The sequence below is a fragment of the Mobula hypostoma genome, chromosome 25 (genome assembly GCF_963921235.1).
Source record: "Mobula hypostoma chromosome 25, sMobHyp1.1, whole genome shotgun sequence".
Taxonomy (NCBI): Eukaryota; Metazoa; Chordata; class Chondrichthyes; order Myliobatiformes; family Myliobatidae; genus Mobula; species Mobula hypostoma.
This window is the reverse complement of record NC_086121.1, coordinates 11,310,767-11,337,480: the sequence shown is the minus strand read 5'-3', so window position 1 is coordinate 11,337,480 and position 26,714 is coordinate 11,310,767. Positions and strand designations below refer to the sequence as shown.

The 26,714-nt window shown below is 44.6% G+C and overlaps 1 protein-coding gene across 1 annotated transcript in view; it reads left to right on the top strand.

The window, feature by feature from the left end:
* Nucleotides 1-26,714, top strand: part of espn (espin) — a 200,799-nt gene that overhangs the window by 60,496 nt on the left and 113,589 nt on the right. Inside the window, exons 5-7 of the mRNA XM_063032821.1 lie at nt 4,848-4,979; nt 10,711-10,942; nt 18,138-18,406. Coding sequence (XP_062888891.1) covers nt 4,848-4,979; nt 10,711-10,942; nt 18,138-18,406 — 633 coding nt within the window. The remainder of the gene's footprint in view (nt 1-4,847; nt 4,980-10,710; nt 10,943-18,137; nt 18,407-26,714) is intronic.

Sequence of the window (26,714 nt, the reverse complement as noted above, 5' to 3'; positions counted from 1 at the left end):
ACCTTGGTTGTTCCTCCCAAAGTGCAACACCTCCTTGTCTGTATTAACCACTAGATTCCATCTAACACTTTTCAGCTAGTCCAGAACCAGTTGCAAGCTTTGGTAGGCTTCCTCACTGTCCACTGCACCTCCAATCTTGCTGTCATCTGCAAATTTTCTGATCCAGTTAACCATGTTATTATCCAGATCATTGATATACGTTGATAAACAGTAACTGACCCAACACCAATTCTTGCAGTACACCACTAGTCACAGGCCTCCAGTCGGAGAAGCAACCATCTATTACCACACCCTGGCTTCTCCCATGAAGCTAATGTCTAATCCAATTTACTACCTCGTCTTGAATGCTAAGCAACTGACCCTTCATGACCTTGTGAAAGGCCTTGCTAAAGTCCATGGAGACAACATTCACTGCCTTGCCTTCATCAACCTTCCTAGTAACTTCCTTGAAAACTCTATGATTGGCTAGACATGACCCACCACGCACGAACCATGCTGACTATCTGTAATCAGTCTCTGTTTATCCAAATACTTATATATACGTTCCATAGAATACCTACCAATGAATTTCCCACTACTGATGCCAGGCTCGGCAGCCTATAATTTCCTGGTTTATTCTTAGAGTCTTTCTGAAACAACGGAACAACACTTACTATCCTCCAGTCCTCCGGCATCTCACTCTTGGATAAGGATGTTTTAAATATCCCAGTTAAGGCACCTGAAATTTCTGCACTGGCCTCCCACAGGGTCTGAGGGAACACCTTGACAGGCCTTGGGGATTTATCCACCCTAATTTGCCTCAAGATAGCAAACACCTCCTCCTCTGTAATCTGTATACAGTCCATGACCTTGTAACTGTTTTGCCTCACTTCTATAAACTCTGTGTCTGTCTCCTGAGTAAATACAGATGCAAAAAATCCATTTGGGATCTCCACCATCCCTTTCAGCTCCGTGCAGATTGCCACCCTGATACTTCAGAGGAACAATTTGTCCCTTGCTATCCTTTTGCTCTTAATATATCTGTAGGAGCCCGTAGGATTCCCCTTCACCTTGTCTGCTAGAACAACCACATGCCTTTTTTCAGTCCTCCTGATTTCCTTTTTAAGTGCTCTCTTGCATTTCTTATATTCAAGTACCTCATTTGTTCCTTCCTGACGGTACCTAACATGTATCTTCTTTTCCTGAACCAGGGCCTCAATATCTCTCGAAAACCAAGGTTCTCTAAACCAGTTATCCTATTCTGACAGGAACATACAAACTCTGTACTCTCAAAATTTCACTTTTGAAGGCCTCCCAAGTACAACTTTGTCAGAAAACAACCTGTCCCAGTCCACACTTGCCAGATCTTTCTAATATCATCAAAATTGGGCTTTCTCTAGTTTAGAATCTCAACCCAAGGATCAGACCAGTCCTCTTCCACGATTACCTTGAAATTGAAGGTGTTATGATCACAAGATGCAAAGTGTTCCTCTGCACAAGCTTCTGTCAGCTGCTCCATCTCATTCTCTCGTAGGAGATCTAGTATCACACTCTTTCTAGTTGGGATTTCTATGGGTTGATTAAGGAAACTTTCTTCCCATCCAGCCCTTTTACAGAATGGGAATTACAGTAAATATGTGTAAAATTAAAATCACCTACTACTACAACCTTATTTTTCTTGCGTCAGTCTGTAATCTCTCTACAAACTTGTTCCTCTAAATCCCACGGACTGTTGGGTGGTCTGTAATGTAGCCCCATTAACATGATCGTACCTTTTTTATTCCTTAGTTCTACCCATAAAGCTTCACAAGATGAGCTCTCCAATCTCTCCTGTCAAAGCACTGCCAAGATATTTTCCCTGACTAGGATCGCCATCCCTCCTCCTTTAATCCCTCCCACTTTATGATGTCCAAAACAGCAGAACCGCAGTTCCAAACAAGAGAAAATCTGTAGATGCTGGGAATCCGAACAACACACACAAAATGCTGAAGGAACTCAGCAAGCCAGGCAGCATCTCTGGAAAAAAGTACAGTTGACATTTCAGGCCGAGACCCTTCAGCACGACTGGAGAAAAAGACTGAGGAATAGGTTTAAAGGTGGGGGGAGGGAAGAGAGAAACGCCAGGTGATAGGTGAAACCTGGAAGAGAAGGGATGTAGTAAAGAGCTGGGAAGTTGATTGGTGAAAGAGACAGAAGGCCAGGGAAGAAAGAAAAAGGGGGGAAGAGCACCAGAGGGAGGAGGTGAGCAGGCAAGGAGATGAAGTGAGAGAGGGAAAAGGGGATGGGAATTGGTGAGGTGGGGTGGGGGCATTATTGGAAGCTTGAGAAATCGATGTTCATGCTATCAGGTTGGAGACTACCCAAACGGAATATAAGGTGTTGTTCCTCCAACCTAAGTGTGGACTCATCATGATAGTGGAGGAGGCCATGGATGGAAATATGGGAATGGGGAATAGGAAGTGGAATCAAAATGGGTGACCACTGGGAGATCCTGCTTGTTCTGGTGGATGGAGCATAGATGCTCTGCGAAGTAGCCTCCGAATCTACATTGGGTCTCACCGATACACAGAAGGCCACACAGGGAGCACTGAACACAGTATATAACCCCAACAAATTCACAGGTGAAGTTTCACCTCAGCTGGAAGGACTGTTTAGGGCCCTGAATGGTAGTGAGGGAGGAGGTGTAGGGGCAGGTGTAGCACTTGCTTTGCTTGCAAGGGGGAAAAATAGTGCCAGGAGGGAGACCACTGGGGAGGGACAAATGGACAAGGGAGTCATGCAGGGAGCGATCCCTGTGAAAAGCAGAAAGTGGTGAGGAGGGAAAGATGTGCCTGATGGTGGAATCCCTTTGGAGGTAGCAGAAGTTTGTGTGCTGGAAGCAGAGGCTGGGAGGGGGTGGTAGGAAAGGACAAGTGGAACCCTATCCTACCCTATCTCTGGTAGGGTGGCAGGAGAATGGGGTAAGAGCAGACGTGAGCGAAATGGTTGAGGAAAGGAAGCCCCTTTCTTTGAAAAGCCCCAGTCCTGCCCTTCCTGCAACCAAGTCTCACTAGTGGCTACAATATCATAATTCCATGTGCTGATCCATGCCCTAAACTCATCCGCCTTTCCTAGAGTACTGCTTGCATTGAAATATACGCAGTTTAGGACATTAATCCGGCTGTGCTCAATGTTTTTATTCCTGACTTCATACTTAGGCTTAACAATATCTTTCTCCGCAATCGTCCCACTATCTGTTCTGTCTCTCTGGTTCCCAATCACCTGCAACTCCCGTTTAAACCCTCAGCCCCCACCCAGTGCAGCACCAGTGAACCTTCCCACTAGGATATTAGTACCCCTCCAGTTCAGGTGCAAACCATCCCTTCTGTATATTCCAACCTCCCCCGAAAGAAAGCCAATGATCCAAAAATCTAAGGCCCTCCTTCCTGCACCATCTTCTCAGCCACGTGTTAAACTGTATGATCTTTCTACTTTTGACCTCACCAGCATGTGGTAGTAATCCTGAAATCACAAACACCGGAAGTCCTGTTCCTTAGCCTAGCACCTAACTCCCGGAACTCACTTTGCCAAACCTCGTCCCTCTTCCTACCTATGTCAGTGGTACTCACTGGGCCATTACCTCTGGCTGCACACCCTCCCACTTAAGAATGCTGTGGACTCCCTGACCCTGGCACCTAGGAGGTAACATACCATCTGGGAAACTTGTTCTCATCCACAGATCCTCCCATATGTTGCCCTAACTAACAAATCCTCTACCACTATAACTCTATCTTCTCCCCGCCACCCCTTGCCTTCTGAGCCACAGAGCCAGGCTCAGAGCCAGAGACCTGACCGTTGTGACAGTGTATGTCCGTTCTTTATCCACGTCCAAGCTCGGCTGACCTAGAGAAGGGCACAGTCTCAGAATAGAAGGACGGCCCTTAGAACAGAGGTGAGGAGGCTCCCTTCTCACTACTGCCATCAGGAAGGAGGTACAGGAGCCTGAGGTCCAACAACACCAGGTTCAGGAACTGTTATTTCATCTCAACCATCCTGAACCAGAGAGGATAACTTCACTCACCCCAACACTGAACTGATTCCACAACCTATGGATTCACTTTCAAGGACACTATGACTCATGTTCTTTCTATCTTTCTTTCTTTCTATCTATCTGTCTATCTATCTAATCTTTTTATTTTTTGCATTTGCACAATTTGTCATTTTTTGCACATAGGCTGTTTGTCAGTTTGTTTGCAGCTCTTCATTGATTCTACTGTGTTTCTTTGAATGTACAACGATTGCCTGCAAAAAAGAATCTCAATTTACTTTGAACTTTGGATTTTGAGTGTCTTTAAGCAGAGGATGGTTAATACCTGGAATACACTGCCTGAGAGAGTGGTGGCAACTGGATCTCTGCCAGCATTTAAGAAGTACCCAGATGAACACTTGAATAACTTGGGCACAGAAAGGCATGTGCCAAGAGCTGGGAGATGGGATTAATATGGATGAGTGTCCCCTAGTTTACATGGGTGAGTTAGCCTAACGAGCCCAGCCCCATGCCATGTTATTCAGTGACACAACAAGGTTGCTAGCAGTGTTGAGTATCAATGCAAGTACGGGCAGTCTTTGTGTCACAAAATGGACCAGTTCTTATAGTCACCTTAGTAGTCTAGTCTCTAACACACAAAATACTCTGCAGATGCTGGGGTCAAAGCAGCACTCACAACACGCTGGAGGAACTCAGCAGGTTGGGCAACATCCGTGGAAACGATTAGTCAATGTTTCGGGCTGGAACCCTTCGTCTAGTCTCTATCTTTCTCCAGCAGTGATGGTCAGATCAATAACATTTGCTACGTTTTGTTTGACGTGTATTTCTCTTCTTAATACAGTGTTGCCAGATCTTGGTGGTCAATGGTGTCGACCTGGGTATTCGCGATAACGATGGCTACACAGCAGCAGACTTGGCTGAGTATAACGGACACAGTCAATGCGCCAAGTACCTCAAGACAGTCGAGAACATGGTAAGAGAAATCCACCAGGGAATTACATTTGGAGTTGTGGATAAGTCCCACTAATTAATGCCACAAATGCAGACTTCTAGAAGCAGGATGATTGTTCCCATTCTGTGAACTGACTCACTTTCAAGGACTCATATTCACAGCATTATCTATCGATCTATCTATTGTATTGATGTACACTGGCAATATTGGACCCAAGGGCAGAGGAAAGACAGACTCCAATGTAGAGACGGCGACCAGAGTTTATACATAATAATTCCAACAGAAAGTTGGTGGCTTGGCTGAGCGATACCGTGAGACGCAACATTCTCAGAACTAGGACCTTGCGATTAGCTCTAATCAGGCATCTGCTGAAGTAATACAGAATCCCCAAGACTATCAAAACAAACTTAACAAGTTTAAATGGAAAGCACCAGGAGACCACATTACAAAGAGTGAGTTGTTCATGAAAAAAAAACTCAGGGAACTCTCAACAATTAAACAACAATTAACCAATTCAGGTGCTCTAAAAACTTTGGTGCCCACTGCTCTCTGGTGCCCTGCACAGGACTGAAAAGCTTATTACAGTCTGTCTACCTATTAGTCTATCTATGCATTTATCTATCATCTGTCATCTATCTCAATCTATCTATCTCTATGTATCTGAATGTGTATTTACTGATTTTTCTTTATCTATCTATCTTTGTATTTATTTATTTACCTCAATCTATGTATCTGTTTTTATTTTTTTGCACAATGATTCTTTGTCAGTCTTTAATTTTGTATTTTTTTCATAAACCCTATTGTATTGCTTTATTTTCCTGCAACTGCCTGCAGGAAAATGAATCTCAGGGTTGTATATGGTGACATATACATAATTTGATACTAAACTTACTTTGACTGGACTTTGATATTAATTCATTTACCTGTCCCTGATAGAGGCATCTGTGTTTGGGTAAAATTCCTACAGATAAGAGTAACTCCCTGACACCTGACCTTTGCCCATATTATGAGGCAGACTTATGATTCTTTGGCTGTGTTGATCACAACCATTAATAGAACGTAGAACATAGATCAGTACAGCACAGGAACAGGCCATTGGCCCACAATGTTGTGTTGTACCAGTTAAAAAGCAAATCAAAAACACTCTAACACTAATCCATCCTACATATACTATGTCCATATCTCTCCATCTCCCTTACATCCACGTGCCTATACAAACATCTCTTAAAAGCCTCTAATGTATTTGCCATACCAGGCAGTGCATTCCAGGCATTCATGAGTAAAATAACTTACCCCTCACATCTCCCTTGAACCTACCCTCTCTGACCTTCAAACATGCCCTCTGGCATTAGACATTTCAACCCTGGAAAACTCTCTCTATCTATGCCTCTCATAATCTTATAAACCTCTATCAGATCTCGCCTCAGCCTCTGGCGATCTAGAGAAAACAACCCAAGTTTATCCAGCCTCTCATGATAGCACATGCCCTCTAAACCAGGCAGCAACATGGTAAACCTCTTCTGCACCTTCTTCAAAGCCTCAACATCCTTCCTATAATGGAGCGACCAGAACTGTATGTCATACTCCAGATGTGACCTAACCAGAGTTTTATAAAGTTGCAAAATAACCTCCTGACTTTTGAACTCAATGCCTCGACTAATAGAAGCAAGCATTCCATAAGCCTTCTTAACCACCTTAGTGTAGCCGCTTTCAAGAAGCCATGAACTTGGATCCCAAGATCTCTCTGCTCAACAACACTATTAAGTATCTTGCCCTTAACAGTGTACTGTCTCCTTGTATTCTTCCTACCAAGGAGCAACACTTCACATTTATCTGAGTTAAACTCAATCTGACATTCCTCTGCCTGTATCAGCAACTGCTCTATATCACGCAGTGTTCTTTGCCAGTCCTCCACGGTATCATCCGCCAATTTACTAATCTACGTTTTGATCCAGTTCATTTATATACATCACAAAGAGCAGAGGTCCCAGCACAGATCCCTGCGGAACACCACTAATTACAGACCTCCAGCTTGAATAAGCCCCTTCAACCACTACCCTCGGCCTTCTATGTGCTAGCCAGTTCTGAACTCAAACAACCAATTCGCCCCAGAACCCATGCACAGACATCCCACCCTGCAAAAACTCATTTCAGGGAGGTAGCACCATCAATTTACGGGAGACTCCCAGAATTTCCAGGAGAGGTGGGATGTCTGCATGCATCTTAATCTTCTAGATTAGCCTCACATGAGGGACTTTGTCAAAAACCTTACTAAAATCCACGAAGGCAACATCCACTGTCCAACCCCCATCAAAATCTCTCATCATCTTGTCAAAAAACTCAGTCAAGTTGGTAAGGCATAACCTGCCACTCACAAAGTCACACTGGCTTTCCCTCGTTAGGTCATGGGTTTTCAAATGCTCATATGTCCTATCCCTATGAATTTTCTCTTGCGATTTCCCTTCCACTGACGTCAGATTCACTGGTCTATAGTTCCCAGGAATTTCCGTTGTTCCCTTCTTAAATAGAGGCACAAAATTAGTCCCTCACCAGTCCTCCAGGACGTCGCCTGTGGCCAGAGAGGACACAAGGATACTGGTCAAAGGCCCAGCAAACTCATCTCTTGCCTCCTTCAATAACGTGGGGTAAATCGCATCAGACCCTGGGGAATTATCCACCTTAATACTAATTAGGAGGCCAACACTTCCTCCTCCTTGACCTCTAAACGCCCTAACATTTATACACTCTGCCCTGATCTCCTGGTGCTCTATATCCCTCTCCTTGGGAAATACTGAAGCAAAGTACCTCACTCACATTCTCCGCATCCAAGCAAATGTTCCCCCCTTTATCCCTGAGTGGTCCCACCCTCTCCCTAGTTATCCTCTTGCTCTTGATGTGTGTTTAGAATGCCTTGGGATTCACTTTAATGCTACTTGCCAAGGACTTACCCTGGCCCCTTCTGGCTTTCCTAATTCCCTTCTTTAGTTCTAGCTTCTGGCTCCTTTATATTCCACATTGTGCTTCGTTTGATCCTGACTTCTGAAGCTTTACATACTTTTCCTTTTTCTTCTTGACTACATTCATCGCTCATCCGGACATCCAAGGGTCTCTTATCTTTCCATTCCCGTCCTTCCTTCTCACAGGAACATACCTTTCCTGTACCCCATACAATTGATCTTTAAACACCCTCCACGTCTGATACAGGCTAACATAAAGGTGTTCCTAATTAAAGCTTCTTAGTTCCAGCCTAATGCCCTCATAAATTGCCCTATTCCAGTGTGTGAAGAGACTGTGGATGATGATGAGGGAGAAGTGGAGAGAGGGCACAACCTTGGCAAATAACTTTGTGCCATCTTCCTCTGGTGGACACCAGGGTGTTCACCAGTTAGAAGTAATTAACTCACCGACAATGCAACACCCAGACTCTCCTAAGTAAAAAGTTGGATAGACTCAGTGGGTCAGGCAGTATCTGTGAATAGGGAAACTGAGTTCATGTCATCAATCAATAAACTTTGTTCTCCTCCCCCACAGAGGCTGCCTGCTTTGCTGAACATTTACCATGTTCTCTGTTATCTCATTTTTTCTAGTTTCTAATGTTCTAATTTCACTGTTTTAAATATTACTCTCACCTTTGACATCAAAGGGCAGAGGATCAATTTTATTTGTCCACAAGATTATTTTCTAAATTTTAGTAGCTTCAACAGAGAGACCAGCAGAAGACATGGTTATTTTATTTATTTATATATATATACACACACACATGCAGTATATATAAAGTGCACACGGTGCCTATAAAAAGTATTCACCACCACCAACCCCCCCGCCCCACGGAAGTTTTTATGTTTTAGTGTTTTACAACATTGAATCACGGTGGACTTAATTTGGCCTTTTTGACAGTGATCAACAGAAAAATACACTTCCATGTCAAAGTGAAAACAGATCTCTACAATGTGATCTGAATTAATTACAAATATAAAACACAAAATAATTGATTGGATAAGTATTCAGCCCCATTTAATATGACACACCAAGTCATCACTGGTGCAGCCAATTGGTTTTAGAAGTCAAATAATCAGATAAATGGAAATCTGTTTTTGGAGACCTGTACGCAGTCAAGGTGTTTCAACTGATTGTAGTAAAAATACACCTGTATCTGGAAGATCCAACAGCTGGTGAGTCAGCATCCTGGCAAAAGCTACACCATATAGACAAAAGAACACTCCAAGCAACTCAGTGAAAAAGTTATTGAAAAGCACAAGTCAGAAGATGGATACAAGAAAATTTTCAAGTCACTGAATATCCCTTGGAGTACAGTTGTCAATCATCAAGAATATGGCACAGCTGTAAATCTGCCGTCCTCAAAAACTGAGTGACCGTGCAAGATGGAGACTAGTGAGGGAGGCTATCAAGAGACCTATGACAACTCTGGAGGAGTTACAAGTTACAGCTTTATGGGAGAGTGACAAAGAGAAAGCTATTGTTGAGAAAAACTCAGATGAAATCTCAGCTAGAGTTTGCCAGAAGGCCTGTGGGAGACTCTGCAGGAATGGTTTAAAAACAACAAAGTTAATGCCTAGAGTGGCCAAGTCAGAGTCCAGACCCCAATCCAATTGAGAGTTTATGGCTGGGAAAAAGGTTGTTCATTCACGATCCCCATGCAATCTGACAGATCTTGAGCAGTTTTGTAAAGAAGAATGGGGGAAAATTGCAGTGTGCAGATGTGCAAAGCTGATAGAGACCTATCCACACAGACTCAGGGCTGGAATTTCTGCCAAAGGTGGAATCTACTAAATACTGACTTGAAGGGACTGAATACTTATGCAATCAATTATTTTGTGTTTTATATTTGTAATTAATTTAGATCACTTTGCAGAGATCTGTCTTCACTTTGACATGAAAGAGTGTTTTTCTGTTGATCAGTGTCAAAAAAGCCAAATTAAAAATGAGATTCAGATATTCACCTGTCTGTTAGATTAATAAGGGTGGAAGTTCATTGCCAATCTGTATCAGCCTGCTGAGAAGGAGGGGAAAACTTGTGTTCACATACACCTGCAATGCCCTAGAACACTTAACAACCAATCTATTGCCCTGCTAAAAGTGCCCCTGTAGCACAGCAGGTGTGCTGGCAATATCAGGACCCAAGTGTGGAGGAAAGGCAGACTCTGACGTAGAGACAGTGACCAGAGTTTATTTGTAATAATTCTAAAGGGACATCAGTAGTTCAGCAGAGCGACACCACAAGACGTAACATTCTCAAATCTAGGACCCTGTGATTAGCGCTAATTGAGTGTCCCCGTATGTGTTAGTGAACGTCCCAATGTGAGTTTTTGAACAGTCCTGGTGTATGTTGATGAACGGTCTCAGTGTGTGTTAGTGAACGTTCCCAGTGTATGTTAGTGAATGGTCCCAGTGTCAGTTGGTGATCAGTCCCGGTGTGAGTTAGTGAACGGTCCCAGTGTGCATTGGTGAACGGTCTCAGTGTGTGTTAGTGAACGGTCCCGTTGTGAGTTGGTGATCAGTCCCGGTGTGAGCTGGTGAACGGTCCCGGTGTGAGTGCTGGTCTCCTGTGTGATGGGGACAGTAGAGGATGTGGTTCAGTAGCCAAGCCAGACTCAGACAACCTGGGAATATGATTGTGTAAACGGAAGTGTAAAGAGTTTGTCCATATCTGGTATAAGGGAGCAAGCTGGACTGGATGGGAGGAACAGGGTACGTTCATGCTGTGTTACTTCATCTCTCTGTCTCCTTTCAGAGTGTGGAGCACCGGGTCCTGTCTCGGGACCCGTCCCTGGACCTCGAATGCAAACAGCCTGACTCGGGGATGTCATCTCCCAACACCACCATCTCATCGCAGCAGCAGACTGGGGCGGACTTGGGCTCCCCCTCCAGCACACTGTCCAACTACAACTCCTACCATTCCAGCCAATCCAGTACCAGGGAGACGAGGGGCAGCCCAGCAGGGCAGGCCCAGAGCCAGGGACAAGGTGTGGCTCAGCAAAGCATTGTCACTCTGAGACAGGAGCTCAAGGCTAGAACGGAACCAGGGAAGAAGGGGGCATGGTTTTGGAATTGGAGGGCGAGGGGAAGTCATCAGGCATTTAAGTGAGAGATGTGGAGGAATTCATTTCCATGGAGGGTGAGGAATCTTTGGAATTTTCTACCTCAGGGTACTCTTGAGGTTGAACCAGGTCAAAATCAGGTTAATGGTCATGTATGGAAGTGGGTGCATGCTTGTGTGTGGTGGGGTGGAGATTCGTCTCTACCAAAAGAGGAGTAAGGGGGTCCTTCCCTCCACTACCCTGCAGATCACCCTCGGGCAAGGTGTAGCACAAGCCTAGCCCCCCCCACCCCCACCCCGATCAGGGTCACATGAAACCATGGGAGCAGATGGTAGATGGCCGTATGAGCAGCTGGTGCATATCACAAGTCCTGGTTATGCGACCACTGACAATCTCTGAAGTGTATTGATAATAGCTGGGGTCATCCATCTTGTAAAGACACTGCCTAGAAGAAGGCAATGGCAAACCACTTCTGTAGAAGCACTTGCCAAGTGCAATCATGGTCAATAGAAAGACCATGATCACCCACATCATACGACATGGCAGATAATGATGATGTCATACAATATGGCACATAATGATTACATCATACAGCACGGCACATAATGATTACATCATACAGCACGGCACATAATGATTACGTCATACAGCACAGCACATAATGATGATGTTGGTGACAGAGGTGTAATGAAAAACTTACTCACGGGTAGCGTTGCAGGCACATAGGGGCACAATGCTCAGAAGGAAAGCATTATTTGTATATAAATGGTGCAAGACAGAACACAATTAGATCAAAAACAAGCAAACTACATTGTATTGGGAAAGTGCTCAAAATGGTCACAGTGTTGCTAATAGGTGAGGGTTGTGCAGATTAGTTCAAGAAATGACTGGTTGAAGGGATGTAGCTGTTCTGGAATCTGAAGGTTTGGGATTTCAGGCTCCCGTACCTCTTGCATGATGGTAGCTATGATTTAAGGCTTCCCACGGTGTACCTAATGTGGACTTCCGGAGTGTGAGGCCAACTTCTGTGACCACAGCATAAACACAAGTGCACTCCCTGTGTGCCATGTCATATGACGTGGCAATCATGATTTTTCCATGACTATGATTGTTCTTGGCAAGTGCTTCTACAGAAGTGGTTTGCCATTGCCTTCTTCTGGGCAGTGTCTTTACAAGACGAGTGACCCCAGCCATTATCAATACTCTTCAGAGATTGTCTGACTGGCGTCAGTAGTCACATAACCAGGACTTGTGATATGCACCAGATACTCATACGACCATCCACCACCTGCTCCTGTGGCTTCACGTGATCCTGATCGGGGAGGCTAAGCAGATGCTACACCTTGCCCAAAGGTGACGTAGGCTAGCTGAGGGAAGGAGTGCCCTTCACTTCCTTTGATAGAGACGTATCTCCACCCCGTCATCCTATAAACACAAGACATTCTGCCAATAGGGGAAAAAACAGAGCAACACACACAAAGCGCTGGAGGAATTCAGTAGGTCTGGCAGCATCTGTAGAAAGGGAAAACCAGTCAAGGTTTCGGGCCAAGACTGCTGTCACACTGGGTTACTCTTATTGTGTGTTATTCAGACCTGTAGAATGGCTGCTTTTGGTTTGTTAGTGGGGCACTGTCTCCATCTAGTGGTAGTGAGAAACATTACATGCTCTATCATATTTTAGGTTCAACCAGGTTCTGTGCTTGAGAGCAACTTGAATGTTACCTGAGAGATTTGATTAACTCAACAAGGGAGGGTTTTTTAATTAAAAAATAGAAATATTTCATTTATGCTGAGGTCCTGATCTTCTCGCAAATTGTAATAGTTAGGTTTTTTTGAAATTGCTTCAGGTTTGAAGGGTGAGGAAGCAAGTTGCAAGTTCCATTTTGACTCTATCACAGAAGGGTTGCGGACAAATGAAGGTTCGGGTAGTTCCACTAGATGGCACCCAGGGCCTCGAGGTTCATCTGATCCAACATCTCAGAATGGGGATCTCCACATCCTGTGCCAAGCATTTGTAAAGCTGCCGAGAGTCAAAACAAAATGTTAACGGGAGATGTCAGAGTTAGGCTTTTTATACAGAAAGTGGTGGGTGTGTGGAACACACTGGTGATAGAGGCTGATACAATACAGATATTTAGAAGATTCTGCCTCCTCTACATACTGAGACTTGCCGTAAATTGGGGGACTGCTTTGACAAGTACCTCCACTCCATCCGCCAAAAGCAGATCTTCCTGGTGGCCAAACATTTTAATTCCAATTCCCATTCTCGTTCTGCAATGTTGGTCCATGGCGTCCTCTTGTGTCACAGTGAGGCCACCCTCAGGGTGAAGGAGTACTTAGTGACACAAAACAAGGTAGGACATAGTCAGCATGGTTTCTTTCAGGGAAAATCGTGCCTGATAAATCTGTTGGAATTCTTTAAGGAGATTACACATAGGAAAGGTAAAGGGGATTCAGTGGATTTTGTATATTTGGACTTCTAGAAGGCCTTTGGCCAGCTGCCACACATGAGGGTGCTTACCAAGTTAAGAGCCGATGGTATTACAGGAAAGTTACTGGCATGGTTAGGGCATTGGTTGATTGGTAAGAAGCAGCAAGTGCAAATAAAAGGATCCTTTTCTGATTGACTGCGGTGACTAGTGGTGTTCCTCAGGGGTTGGTGTTGGGACCACTTTTTTTATGCTGTACATCAATGGTTTAGATGATGGAATAGATGGCTTTGTTGCTAAGTTTGCAGACAATGCAAAGATTGGTGGAGGGGCAGGAAGTGTTGAGGAAACAGGTAGGCTGCAGAAGGACTTGGATAAATTAGGAGAATGATCAAGAAAGTAGCAAATGAAATACAATTTTGGAAAACACATTGTCAAGCACACTGGTAGTAGAAATAAATGTGCAGACTATTTTCTAAATGAGGAGAAAATCCAAAAATCTGAGATGCAAAGGGACTTGGGAGTTCTTGTGTAGGACAACCAGAAGGTTAACTTAGACCATAAGACTATAGATATAGGAGTAGAAGCGGGCCATTCAGCCCATCGTGTCTGCTCCACCATTCAGTCATGGGCTGATCCAATTATTCCAGTCATCCCCACTCCTCTGCCTTCTCCCCATACTCCTTGGTGCCCCAGCTAATCAAGAACCAATCTATCTCTGCCTTAAATACACCCAATAGCTTGGCCTCCACAGCTGCTCGTGGCAACTAATTCCACAGATTTACCACCCTCTGACCAAAGTAATTTCTCTGCATCTCTGTTCTAAATGGATGTCCTTCAATCCTGAAGTCATGTCCTCTTGTCCTAGAATCCACTACCATGGGAAATAACTTTGCCATATCTAATTTGTTCAGGCCTTTTAGTATAAGGAATGTTTCTATGAGATCCTCCCTCATTCTCCTGAGCTCCAGGGAATACAGCCCAAGAGCTGCCAGATGTTCCTCATACGGTAACCCTTTCATTCCTGGAATCATTCTCGTGAATCTTCTCTGAACCCTCTCCAATGTCAGTATATCCTTTCTAAAATAAGGAGCCCAGTACTGCACACAATACTCCAAGTGTGGTCTCACAAGTGCCTTATAGAGCCTCAACATCACATCCCTGCTCTTATATTCTATTCCTCGAGAAATGAATGCCAACATTGCATTTGCCTTCTTCACCACTGACTCACCCTGCAGGTTAACCTTTAGGGTATCCTGCATAAGGACTCCCAATTCCCTTTGCATCTCTGCATTTTGAATTCTCTCCCCATCTAGGTAATAGTCTGCCCATTTATTTCTTCCAACAACGTGCATGACCATACACTTTCCAACATTGTATTTTATTTGCCACTTCTTTGCCCATTCCCCTAAACTATCTAAGTTTCTCTGCAGGCTCTTTGTTTCCTCAACACTACCTGCTCCTCCACTTATCTTTGTATCATTGGCAAATTTAGCCACAAATCCATTAATACCGTAGTACGACATACATCGTAAAAAGCAGTGGTCCCACCCAACACCGACCCCCATTTAACTCCACTGGTAACTGGCAGCCGGCCAGAATAGGATCCCTTTCTTCCCACTCTTTGTTTTCTGCCAATCAGCTAACACTCCACCTATGCTAGTAAATTCCTTGTAATTCCACGGGCTCTTATCTTGCTAAGCAGCCTCATGTGCGGCACCTTGTCAAAGGCCTTCTGAAAATCCAAGGTTGAGTCTGTGGTGAGGAAGGCAAATGCCATGTTAGCATTCATTTCAAAAGGTCCAGAATACAAGAGCAGGGAGGTGATGCTGAGGCTTTATAAGGCACTGGTGAGGCCTCACCTTGAGTATTGTGAACAGTATTGGGCTATTCATTTAAGAAAAGATGTGCTGGCATCGGAGGGGGTCCAGTGGAGGTTCACAAGGAGATTTCGGGAATGAAAGAGTTATTATACAAGGAATGTTTGATAGCTCTGGGTCTGTCATTGCTGGAATTTAAAAGGATGAGGGATGATCTCATTGAACCTTTCAAATGTTGAAAGGCCTAGACAAAGTAGATGTGGAAAGGATGTTTCCCATGGTGGGGGAGTCTAGGGCAAGTGGGCACAGCCTCAGGATAAAGGGGTGTCCATTTAAAAGAGATGTTGAGTATTTCTTTAGCCCGAGGGTGGTGAATTTATGGAATTTGTTATCACAGGCAGCTGTGGAGGCCAGGTCGTTGGGTGTATTTAAGGCAAGCCTTGATAGGTTCTTGATTGGACACAGCATCGAAGGTTACAGAGAGAAGGCTGAGGAGGGGGGGAATGGACCAGCTGTGATTAAACGGTGGAGCAAATTCGATGGGCCAAATGGCCTAATTCTGCTGCTATGTTTTATGGTCTTATGGTCTTGTATTCTGCTTGGGCAGCCTCTAACCTGATGGTATGAATATCAATTTCTCATTCCGGGGGAAAAATTCCCTCCCCCCATCCCCTCTTTCTCTGTTCCTCACTCTGGATTCCTGCCTCTTCTCACCTCCCCCCTGAGCCCCCTTCTCCTTCCCTTTCTCCTATGGTCCACTTTCCTCCCCTATTAGATTCATTCCTCTCTGGCCTTTCACCTTTCCCACCCACCTGGCCTCACCAGTGCTAGTCTTCCTTCCCTCCCCACCCCCCACCATTTTATTGTGTCACTTTCCCCCTCCCTTTCCAGTCCTAATGAAAGATCTCGGTCTGAAACATCGATACTTCCTGACCTGCTGAGTCCCTCCAGCATTTTGTGTGTGTTGCTCCAGATTTCCAGCATTGGCAGAATTTCTCATGTCACAGATAGTCTCATAGATATATAAAAAAACATGTAGGGTAATGAGTTGTGTAGGAGGGAAGGGTTAGTAGGTTTATACAGGTAGGCAGAATATTGTGGGCCGAAGGGCCTGTACTGTTTTATGATCCATAAAAAAACAGATGCAGCTTCAAATATTGGTGGCATCAAATCTGAAAATGCTTATGTTCTGCTTCAAGTTTTTAAAATGACAGAGAAAATGTGTTGCTTTAATGAGCGACATAATTGCGAAAGGGGTTTTCTCTTTTCCTTGCTGGATTTCTTCTTCATCCCTCCTCTGTGATGGGGGGTGGGGGTGGATTCTGTTCCTCGGTTAACATCAGTATTGGCGGTTTGATGAGAGAAGATCACATCACAGCCCTTGATTCACTGGAGGTCTGCTAGTGGGGAAGGGGGGAGAACGTGATTTTTGCACCCAGCATGATTCCCACTGCTCGTCTGCTCGTCTTGCAGTCTCAAAGTTCAAAGTAAATTTATTATCAGTGTAGATATACACCACCATATACAACCCTGAGATTCATTTTCATGCGGGCATTCACAGTAAATACAAAGAAACACTACAAAATTACTGAAAGATACCACACGTTACGGACAAACAACCAGTCTGCAATAGGCAACACACTGTGCAAGTTCAAAAGGAAGCAAAAAAAAATCAACAAATATCAAGAATATGAGATGAAAGGTCTCCTTTATGAGATTGCTCATTCTGTGACCAGCTGTTGGCCTCTGGTGAGCAAGGCTGATTTACAAATGTACAAATCCTGATGCCCGCTCAATCATATAATTAATTGAGTCTAATTGATTGTCGGCAACACGCACACAAAATGGTGGAGGAACTGAGCAGGTCAGGCAGTATCTACAGAGAGGAATAAACAGTTGATTTTTTTTTGGGGGGGTGGTGCTGAGACCCTTCATCAGTACTGGAAAGGAAGGGGACAGAATCCGGAATAAGAAGGTAGGGAGAGGGGGAGACGAATAACCTGGCAGGTGACAGGTGAGACCAGGTGAAGGTGGGTGAGTTGGGGGTTGGTGGGGGAGGGGGATGAAGCAAGAAGCTGGGAGGTGATAGGTGGAAAAGGTAAAGGGCTGAAGAAGAAAGAATCTGATTGGAGAGGACAGTTGACCGTAGAAGAAAGGGAAGGAGGAGGGACTCCAGAGGGAGATGATGGGCAGGTAAGATGACTTCCACATTTATATTTGGGAAGGAAAGAAAAGAGCAGCTTTGCATTTATATAGCAGTTTTTCTGATCTCAGCACACTCCAAAACATTCTCAACCACATGGCACACACGGAATGCTGGAGGAAATCAGCAGGTGAGGCTGCACCCAGGGAGATGGACCAACAGTGTGTGTTTCAGGCCGAGACCTCTCATCAGGTCCCGATGGACTGCTTATTTCCCTCCATAAGTGCTGCTTGATGTGCTGAGTTCCTTCAACATTTTGTGCGCGTCGCTGAAGGTGTCCAGCACCTGCAGGACCTCTCGCGCCTCTGAGGAATCACCTGTAATGTTACAAGCTGCACAATGATTATGAAGCACAAAAAAACTGCAAATGATATAAATCTGAAACAGACTGAATGTCCTGGGATATCTATGGGGGAGGGCAAGAGTGAGAAAGATAGAGACAGAGACCAACAGAGACAAAGGGAGGGAGAGAGAGAGAGAGTCGGACCTGCTGAGTATTTCTTGCAATTTTTACTTTTATTGCATGGCAATTTTTGCAACACTCCTTCTTAAGATTCATTAATACAACCAGTGGATTCTCCTTGCAAACAGAAGTTTTTTGGCCTGATTTTGCTTCCCAAGATTTCCAATGTTTTCCTTGGATTCTGATTGAACTTCCTTGTTCCCAGGGCCATCGGTGAATACAGACATGGACACTTACATGGACATGCTGAATCCGGAGGTGAACCCTCAGGAAAACCAGGCATCTGGGAACAAAGCTCTTCCACCACCTCCTATGTTCCCGGCTCCGTCTCCCCCAGCGACATCTCAGCCACCGCCACCTCCGCCCTGCTACCCGGCGCCACATCCCCCGGCGGAAGAGCCCTTGGTGGACGTGTACGCCCACACGAGGAGTAACCTTCGGCACGTCAAGAACGAAGCGTCAAATAAGCTGGAGGTGAGGACGGTTCATTAGTTGACATGGCAACCAGAGCTCACGTCTTCTCTGGAAAGCTGTACAGGACGCTGGTGAAACCTTACTTCGAGGACTTTGTGCAGTCCGGTCCCCATGAAGGATGTCATGGAGCGAGAGAGGGTGCAGGATAGATTCATGATGATGTTATAAAGGGGTAACAGAGAGCGAGGATCTCACAGAACTCCCATTAAACTGTGGAAGAAAACGTCTTCGGAATACCTTGGAGAAACTTTCCAAAGGAGCCGCAACATAGATCAGGACTGGAAAGGAAGGGGGATAAAGCCAGGATAAAAAATTGGGTGGAGGAAGAATACAAGCTAGCAGGTGATAGGTGAGCAGAAAGATAGATGAGTAGGGGCTGGGAGGTGATAGGTGGAAAAGATGAAGGGCTGAAGAAGAAGGAATCTGATGGGAGAGCAGAGTGGACTGTGGGAGAAAAGGAAGAAGGAAAGGCACTAGGGAGAGATGATGGGCAGGTGAGGTAAGGAGAAGGGGGAGAAGGGGTAAAAGGGGAGCCAGAAAGAAGAATAAAAATAGAGAGAAGGGGAAGAGGGAAGGAATTACTGGAAGTTAGATTAATCAATGTACATGGTGTCAGGTTGAAAGATTATAGTCTGGGAGTTATACCAGCCAAAACCAGAATCAGAGCAGTAGACACCTGGCCCATTACACTGATCCTAGCTCTTTCAAAGAATGGGTTTCCTAAAGGGAAATACTGCCTGACGAGTCTTTGCGGAAATAGCAGACAGAATACACAAAGTAGAATCGGTGGATGTTTTGTACTTGGATTTTCAGAAGGCCGTTGACAAGGGTCACATGTGAGGCTGCAAAACAAAATATAGGTCCATGGTATTATAGGAAAAATGTTAAAATGACGGATGATTGGGTGGCTGGCAGAAGGCATAGAATGGGAATAAAGGGGGTCTTTTCTGGTTGGCTGCCGGTGACTAGTGGTGTTCCGCAGAGGTCGGTGTTGGGTACGCTACTTTGCGTGTTATACGTCAATGAATTGGTTGATGTGGCCAAGTTTATAGCGGAAGTTGGTACGTTCTTGACTAGTAAGGGCGTGAAAGGTTACAGGCAGAAGGCAGGGGAATGGGATTGAGTGGGAAAATAAAGCAGCCACAATCAAATTGCAGAGCACAATTGATGGGCTGAAAAGCCTAATTCTGCCCCCTTGTCTTATGAAAGAACTATCTATTTATTTCTATCCCATGTGTTCTTTCCCACAGCCCTCCAATTTCATTTTCCATGATGTGTTCACACACAATGAAAATGACACCTAAATCCCCTTGCAGCAGCCTTCCAGGCAGTGTTTGATAACTCAAGGTCAGATATTTGGTATTTTCAGATCAAAGCTGCTTTAATACTGGTGTTAATCGACTTATTTTAAATCCTTTCTGACAGCGGATAAAGTAACACCACAGTAGTGTGTTAAATCTTTGTTCCCCACTGACTGTGGGTACTTGAGTCTCCACTGTGAAGATTTTTACCTCAAACTCTCTCAGTGATCCCCACGAGTAAGTACACAACAAACACAATCTAGATGCATTACAAGGGTAGATTATTATTAGGTTTGTCTTCAAACCTTATAGAGCGGTGTTAGGATATTAATACACACTCAGTGGCCACTTTATTAGGTACCTCCTGTAGCTATTGAAGTGTACGTTCCGAGTGTACGTTCATGGCTTTCTGCTGCTGCTGTAGCCCGTCTGCTTCAGGGTTCAAATTGTTGTGCATTCAGCGTCTCTCTTCTGCAGACCAGGGTTGTAACGTGTGGTTATTTGAGTTACTGCCGCCTTCCCGTCAGCCTGAACCTGTCTGGCCATTCTCCTCTGACGTTTCTCATTAACGAGGCATTTTCACCTACAGAACTGCTGCTCACTGGATGATTTCTGTTTTACGCACTGTTTTTCTCTGTAAATATATAGTTTTTTCTGTAAACGCTAGGCACCGTTGGTTTGAGTATCTTAGAAACTACTGATCACCTGCATGAATATCACGGGTGATCAGCAGTCTCTAAGATACTCAAACCATCCCGCCTGGCACCAACAATCATCCCACTGTCAAAGTCACTTAGAACACTTTTCTTCCCCATTCTGATGCTGGGTCTGAACAACCAGTGAACCTCGTGACCATGTCTGCATCCTTTTATGCATTGAGTTGCTGCCACGTGATTGGCTGATTAGATTTTGCATTAATGAGCAGGTGTACAGGTGTACCTAATAAAGTGGCCACTGAGTGTATGTCTCTGGGCTGTGCGATAGGAGGTGAGCGAAACCAACGAAGCAATTTATTAAATAAAAGGACTCACTGAGTATCATTTGATAGTATGAACACACTTCTATACTTAATGCCATCCTGTGGCCCTCTGGGGTGAAACATCCTTCTACTGCCCTCGATGGCGTGTTGTAACATCAACGAGACAGTCAGCCAAACTCCGTTCAAAAATGACAAGAGAGTCAGGGTATAGCCTCCTAGCTTCTTGGTTTTATTGCAGACTCAATGGCATGATATAGTGAACAAGAAGTGAAAAGGCAATGCTTCTGCTGCGGAAACAGCAGGACGGTTTTAGATAGAAACTTCTTTCACTCCTCACATAAACCTCTGGCCTTCTGCCAGCCAATGTGCTTTCCTACTTCCTACTTCCTGACTGCATAGGAAGTGGCCTAATAGAGATCTGAAACTGTTCATTTCAAAATAAAAGCTGGATGTAACAGCAAACCAATAGCCCGAAAGGCAGAACACCCCTTGTTTGAGGGGCTTCAGCACCCGATTCCAGTCACTCAGTGTTCAGTCGCAGAAGAGCACAAGGTTATGGTCCTGCCCCACCTGACCCAGCTCCACCCTGTCCGGTGGTTGTAGAACACTAGACTGTGGTGCTTCCCCACCGAGCTTCAGTGCATCCCTCGGCACGTACTGCTGCCGCCCAGGATGTGCCAGTTGACGGCATTCCCTTATGAACTTCTTGCTGTGCTGGGAGACCCAACAAGTTTCAGGAAGGCGAAAAGTCGGTCTTCCAGGAGTTACTGATCTCCCAGCAGTATCTGATGTTCTTCCCGTCATTCCATTCATATCCACTGAAGACCCAGGGCAGAGGCAGATGATTTGGGAAAGTGAACAGACCATGAGAGACACGGCTTAGTGCCAGTGTCCCACACCTTCACTGACCTAGATCCAATTCCATGCTATCTGTGTGGATCTGTACATTCACCCATTGTTATCAGACTCTCATGCACCAAACATAAACCCTCAACCTCCCAGTCACCCTCATCATGTTCCGTGAACTTGTTTACCTGCAGTGCAATTACTCTGTGGCTGTAACACCATTCTCTGCATTCCGTTTACTGTTTTCTTCCTCAATGTACTTATGCATGGCATGATCTGATTGGATGTTATGCAAACTTAAGCTTTTCACTGTATCTTGGTACATGGGGCAACAACGGTAAACCAAACCAAAGAACACCCTGTAACTGTGTTGGTTTCTCTTGGGTACTCCAATTTCCTCCCACATCCCAAAGACATGCTTGTCGTTGGGTTAATTACCTCTTTCCCATCTTAAAAGTCACGAAGTCAATGGCATCAGCGCCGGACTCCGGAGCTAAGGCTCCCGAGTTCGAATCCAAGTCAGGCCACCTCCCGAGCACGCTTTCCATCCGTGCCGGGTTGAGCGTCGAGCTAGCCACTCAGTCTCGTTAAAAAAAAGGGTCGAGTCAAGAATGTTCATATCGTGACCCGGTTAATCTGAAAGGAGACCAATCCTGACACCACGCGCCAGACAAGAATGGCTGACTGTCTGGTGCGACGCGCTAAAGAAAAATCTTGAAAGTTTCTTCCCCCATGGTTGAACAAGTTGGGTTTTTATTCTTTGCAATGTAGAAGGTTGAGGGAGGACTTGATAGAGGTATTTAAAATTATGAGGGGGATTGATAAAGTTGACATGGATAGGCTTTTTCCATTGAGAGTGGGGGAGATTCAAACAAGAGGACATGAGTTGAGAGTTAAAGGGCAAAAGTTTACGGGTAACATGAGGGGGAACTTCTTTACTCAGAGAGTGGTAGCTGTGTGGAACGAGCTTCCAGCAGAAGTGGTTGAGGCAGGTTCTATGTTGTTGTTTAAAGTTAAATTGGACAGCTGTATGGACAGGAAAGGAATGGAGGGTTATGGGCTGAGTGCAGGTCGGTGGGACTAGGTGAGAGTAAGAGTTCGGCACGGACTAGAAGGGCCGAGATGTCCTGTTTCCATGCTGTAATTGTTATATGGTTATATGCAATTAATCTGATCAACCATTCTGCCTAGCCCCTCCCAGCCCCCTCTCTCTATTATCACCATGACTGCACTGGGTGGCAGGGTGGAGATACATCTCTACCAAAGGAGGTGTAAGGCACTCTTTCCCTGCACTGTAAACATTCAAACCACTTTTTATATAATGCTGTTTGCCTTATAAGTGCATGCTGGTATTTATGTATTTATACACATTTTAGCCCACATCCATATTTTAACCTCTAACTTTGTATAATTATTTATAATTGTTGAGGTTGTTTTTTGCTGCATGTCGTGCCCTGACCAACACAGCACAGCAAATACCTAATACACTGAAAAGTATACAGCGAAGAAAGTTAGCCGTTAAATCTTGATCCTTGATCCTAGTAAAGTTGGGAAAGATAAGTGAGTGGGGGAGGGGGGAGTGAGAAGCTGGGAGGTGATAGGTGGAAATGTAAAGGGCTGGAGAGGGATCAATATGATGGGAGAGGGCAGTGGACCATGGGAGAAAGGGCAGGAGGAGGGGAACCAGAGGAAGGCGAAAGACAGTTGAGGAGAAGAGAAGGGATAAGAGGGAAGCCAGTTTGGAGAATAGAAAAAGTGAGGGGAGGGGACAATTTTGCTGCAAGTTTGAGAAATGAATATTCATGCTGACTGGTTGAAAGACTACAGTCTGGGAGTTATTTCAGCCATTATGCTGGTCCTAGCTCTTTGAAAGCATGGTTTCCTTAAGGAAGTTTGTTGAAATTCTTTGAGGAAGTAATAGTCAGGATGAGCAAAGGATGTTGTTTACTTGAATTTTCAGAAGGCTTTTGTCAAGATGCCACGCATCAAGCTGCTAAACAAGATACAAGACCATTGTATTACAGAAGAGGTACTAACATGAACAGACTGGATGGCTGGCAGAAGGCAAAGAGTGGGATAAAGGAGAACTTTTCTGGTTGGTGGCGATCCTTGATCCCAGTACAAGTGGCTGATGGGAGGATGAGTGGATGTTAAGAGGTACAAAAGAGACAGTGGGTTGTGGGAATTAAAGGCAATGGGAATGATGGAATTACTCTGAGAACCAGCATGGACACCGATGAGCAAAACAGCCCCTTCGTCTATCTGAAGAATCTATGAAATATCGGTGGAGTGGATTGAAGGGGCCGTGTTGCCTACCCTACTCCGATTTCTTGGTTCCTTTGTGAGCAGGCTTAACAAGATATGTTGTTATGTTGCAATTAAACTAATTATAAAAACAGCAATCACAAATGCATTTTACAGCTGAACGCCCGTGTCAAACCCTTCAGCGCTGATTAAACTTATTAGGTGTTGAAGGAAGCATAGTGCCCCATTGTGTGAGTTCACAATTACCTGCTCTCTGATTGCTGTTATTTACTGATCCGAGAGCACTGACTAACCTGTCTAATTAGCAAAAACCCTCACTGTTTAATGAGCATCACACTTGTGCTGAAGACTATCTCAATGTAACAAAATAATTCATTCTTTTTAATAATCACCCTGGGAACTTTGGCTGTTTTTCCCATTTGTGGATGTAGAAAGATTTTTTTTTAGCTTGCTTCACCTTTCATATCTCAAAGTTTACCGCTAATGAAGTATAGTCACCATTGTATTGGAGCAAGCACAGAGAGTAATGTGATATGAATACTGCATTATACGTTGATAGATTCATTTTATTAACTCGCACGATGTGGGTGTTGTTAGCTGAGGCAGAATTTATTCCTATCCCTGTGGGATTTGTTTGTCAATTTGGAAATCAGTTACTGCACAACTAATTGTGAGTCTGGAGCCATGCATGGGCCTGTCTAGTAAAGCTGGTGCATTTTCTTCCTGGACAAGAGACAACTAATGCACTCATGCATCAACACACAGAGAACGCTGTAGGAACTCAGCATCTACGGAGGAAAATGAATAGTCGACACATCTGGGCCAAGACCCTTCGACAGGACTGCTACATCAGCTCATGCAATTTTTAGCCCAATTCTAAGAAATAGAATTTAAAGCCCAATTCTTAGCTCATTCTAAGAATGCAGTGTGCATTCTTACATTAGTTCAGTAATCTCAGGATCTCAGTTGTATATAAGTTAAATATTTCTTTAATTACCCAAACTTAAGTTCCTCAGCTGCGATATTGAGATTGATACTGGTCACCAGCTGCTCGTCCGTAGTCAACTCCAAGCTCCCGGATTGGCCAAGCACTAAGGAAGAACTAAACACAAGCAATGCTAGAAACACTCAGTAGGTCAGTCAGCATCTGTGGAAAGAGAACAGAGTAATACTTTATCTATTTAAAGTAATATTTTATACACTCTTACTGTAATTTGTGGTATTTTTAATGTATTGCCCTGCAATGCTCCGCAAAAGATAACATTTCCCAACATATGTCAGCGATTATAAACCTGATTCTGATTCTGATTCTAGGCCAATCTCCTTTCATTGGAACATTTTTCATGAATGATCATCAAATTGAAGTACTATTTCTGATTTACTCTGCACAGATGCTGAGTGGTTTTAGCATTTGTCCATTTGTCGGTATCTCAGACAGGCTCTCTGTCACCATCGAGGGAGAGAGAGATCACTCCTGCAACGACGAGAGCGGGAGACCAGCTCTCCAAGCCCTCCGGCTCAAGGACCAACAGGCTCTCATTCACACAAAAGAGAGAGAGAGCAAGAAAGAAAGAAAATCACCCGACTACAGATGCCTTCGTCTGACAGTAGCGCACACCGCCTGCTGTCTCAATATTTCAGTCTCCCACGACACTTCAGTAGCGGGCATTGATGAGGAACCGGCTCGTCTACGGGGCCACACCCTGAAGGCACACACCTTCCAGGCCGCACCTGGAGATACCGAAATGCCAGGCCGCATGGCCAGTGCGAAAACCCACCGCTCACGGAGAACTGTAGTTTGAGCCGTAGCTGTAGATCACGGTCTCTGACAGGACCCCAGCCACCTTGAAAAGAGGAAAATAAGCTGTTGCACAGACGAACTGGACGTAGCCACCTGGTTCTAGAAAAACCTCTGGCACCATCTTTTCTTGCACTTCTAGCACTTCTCCTCTTATTGTAGAAATGTTTAAGGGAAACATGAGGGGGGAAATTCTTCACTCAGAGGATGGTGAGAGTGTGGAACGAGCTGCCAGAGGAAGTGATAGATGCAGGTTTGATTTCAACATTTAAGGAAAGTTTGGATAAATACAGGAATGGGAGGGGTATGGTCCAGGTGCAGGTCAATGATAGTAGGCATAATAACTTTGGCACTAGATGGGCCAAAGGACCTGGTTTCTGTGCTGCTGTACTCTGTGGCTTCATGACTCAAATGAGATCACCTCCCATTCTTGTAAACTCAATAGCCTAGAGCACTTAATCTCTCCTTGAATGACCCACCCGCCATCCATGAATCAATCTGGCGAACGTTTGCTGCGCTCCATTTGTTGGAAGTGCAGTATGTTCCAGGTAGTGAGATTGTACCTGTACCCAATGTTCTTGGAGCACGCACATTCGGAACGCAGCAGCTCTCCTGCTCTTCGATCCTCTAGATTCATGCACAAGGGCACCCAGGACCCTCCGAATATACTTCTAATATCGTCAGCACTTCTTTAAGGACCCTGCACCGGGGGAAATATTTTGTCTTTATCTGAAATAATTATCAAAACATAAAAACGTATTGGAAACGGTCAGCAGGCTGTATGGCATCCATGGGAGGAGAAACAGTGGGAGTTGTACAAAGTTCAAAGTCAATTTATTATTAAAGTATGTAGACGTCACCATATACAACCCTGAGATTTGTCTTCCTGCGGGAATACTCAATAAATCTATAGAAAAGTAACCATAACAGAATCAATGAAAGACTGCCCAACTTAGGCATTCAACCAGAGTGCAGAAGACAACAAACTATGCAAACACATGAAGAAGGAATTAATAATTAATTAATTGATTGATTGATTGATTAATTTATATATATATCAAGAAAGTGAGTCCTTGAAAGTGAGTCCATTGGTGTGGGAATATGTCAATGATTGGGCAA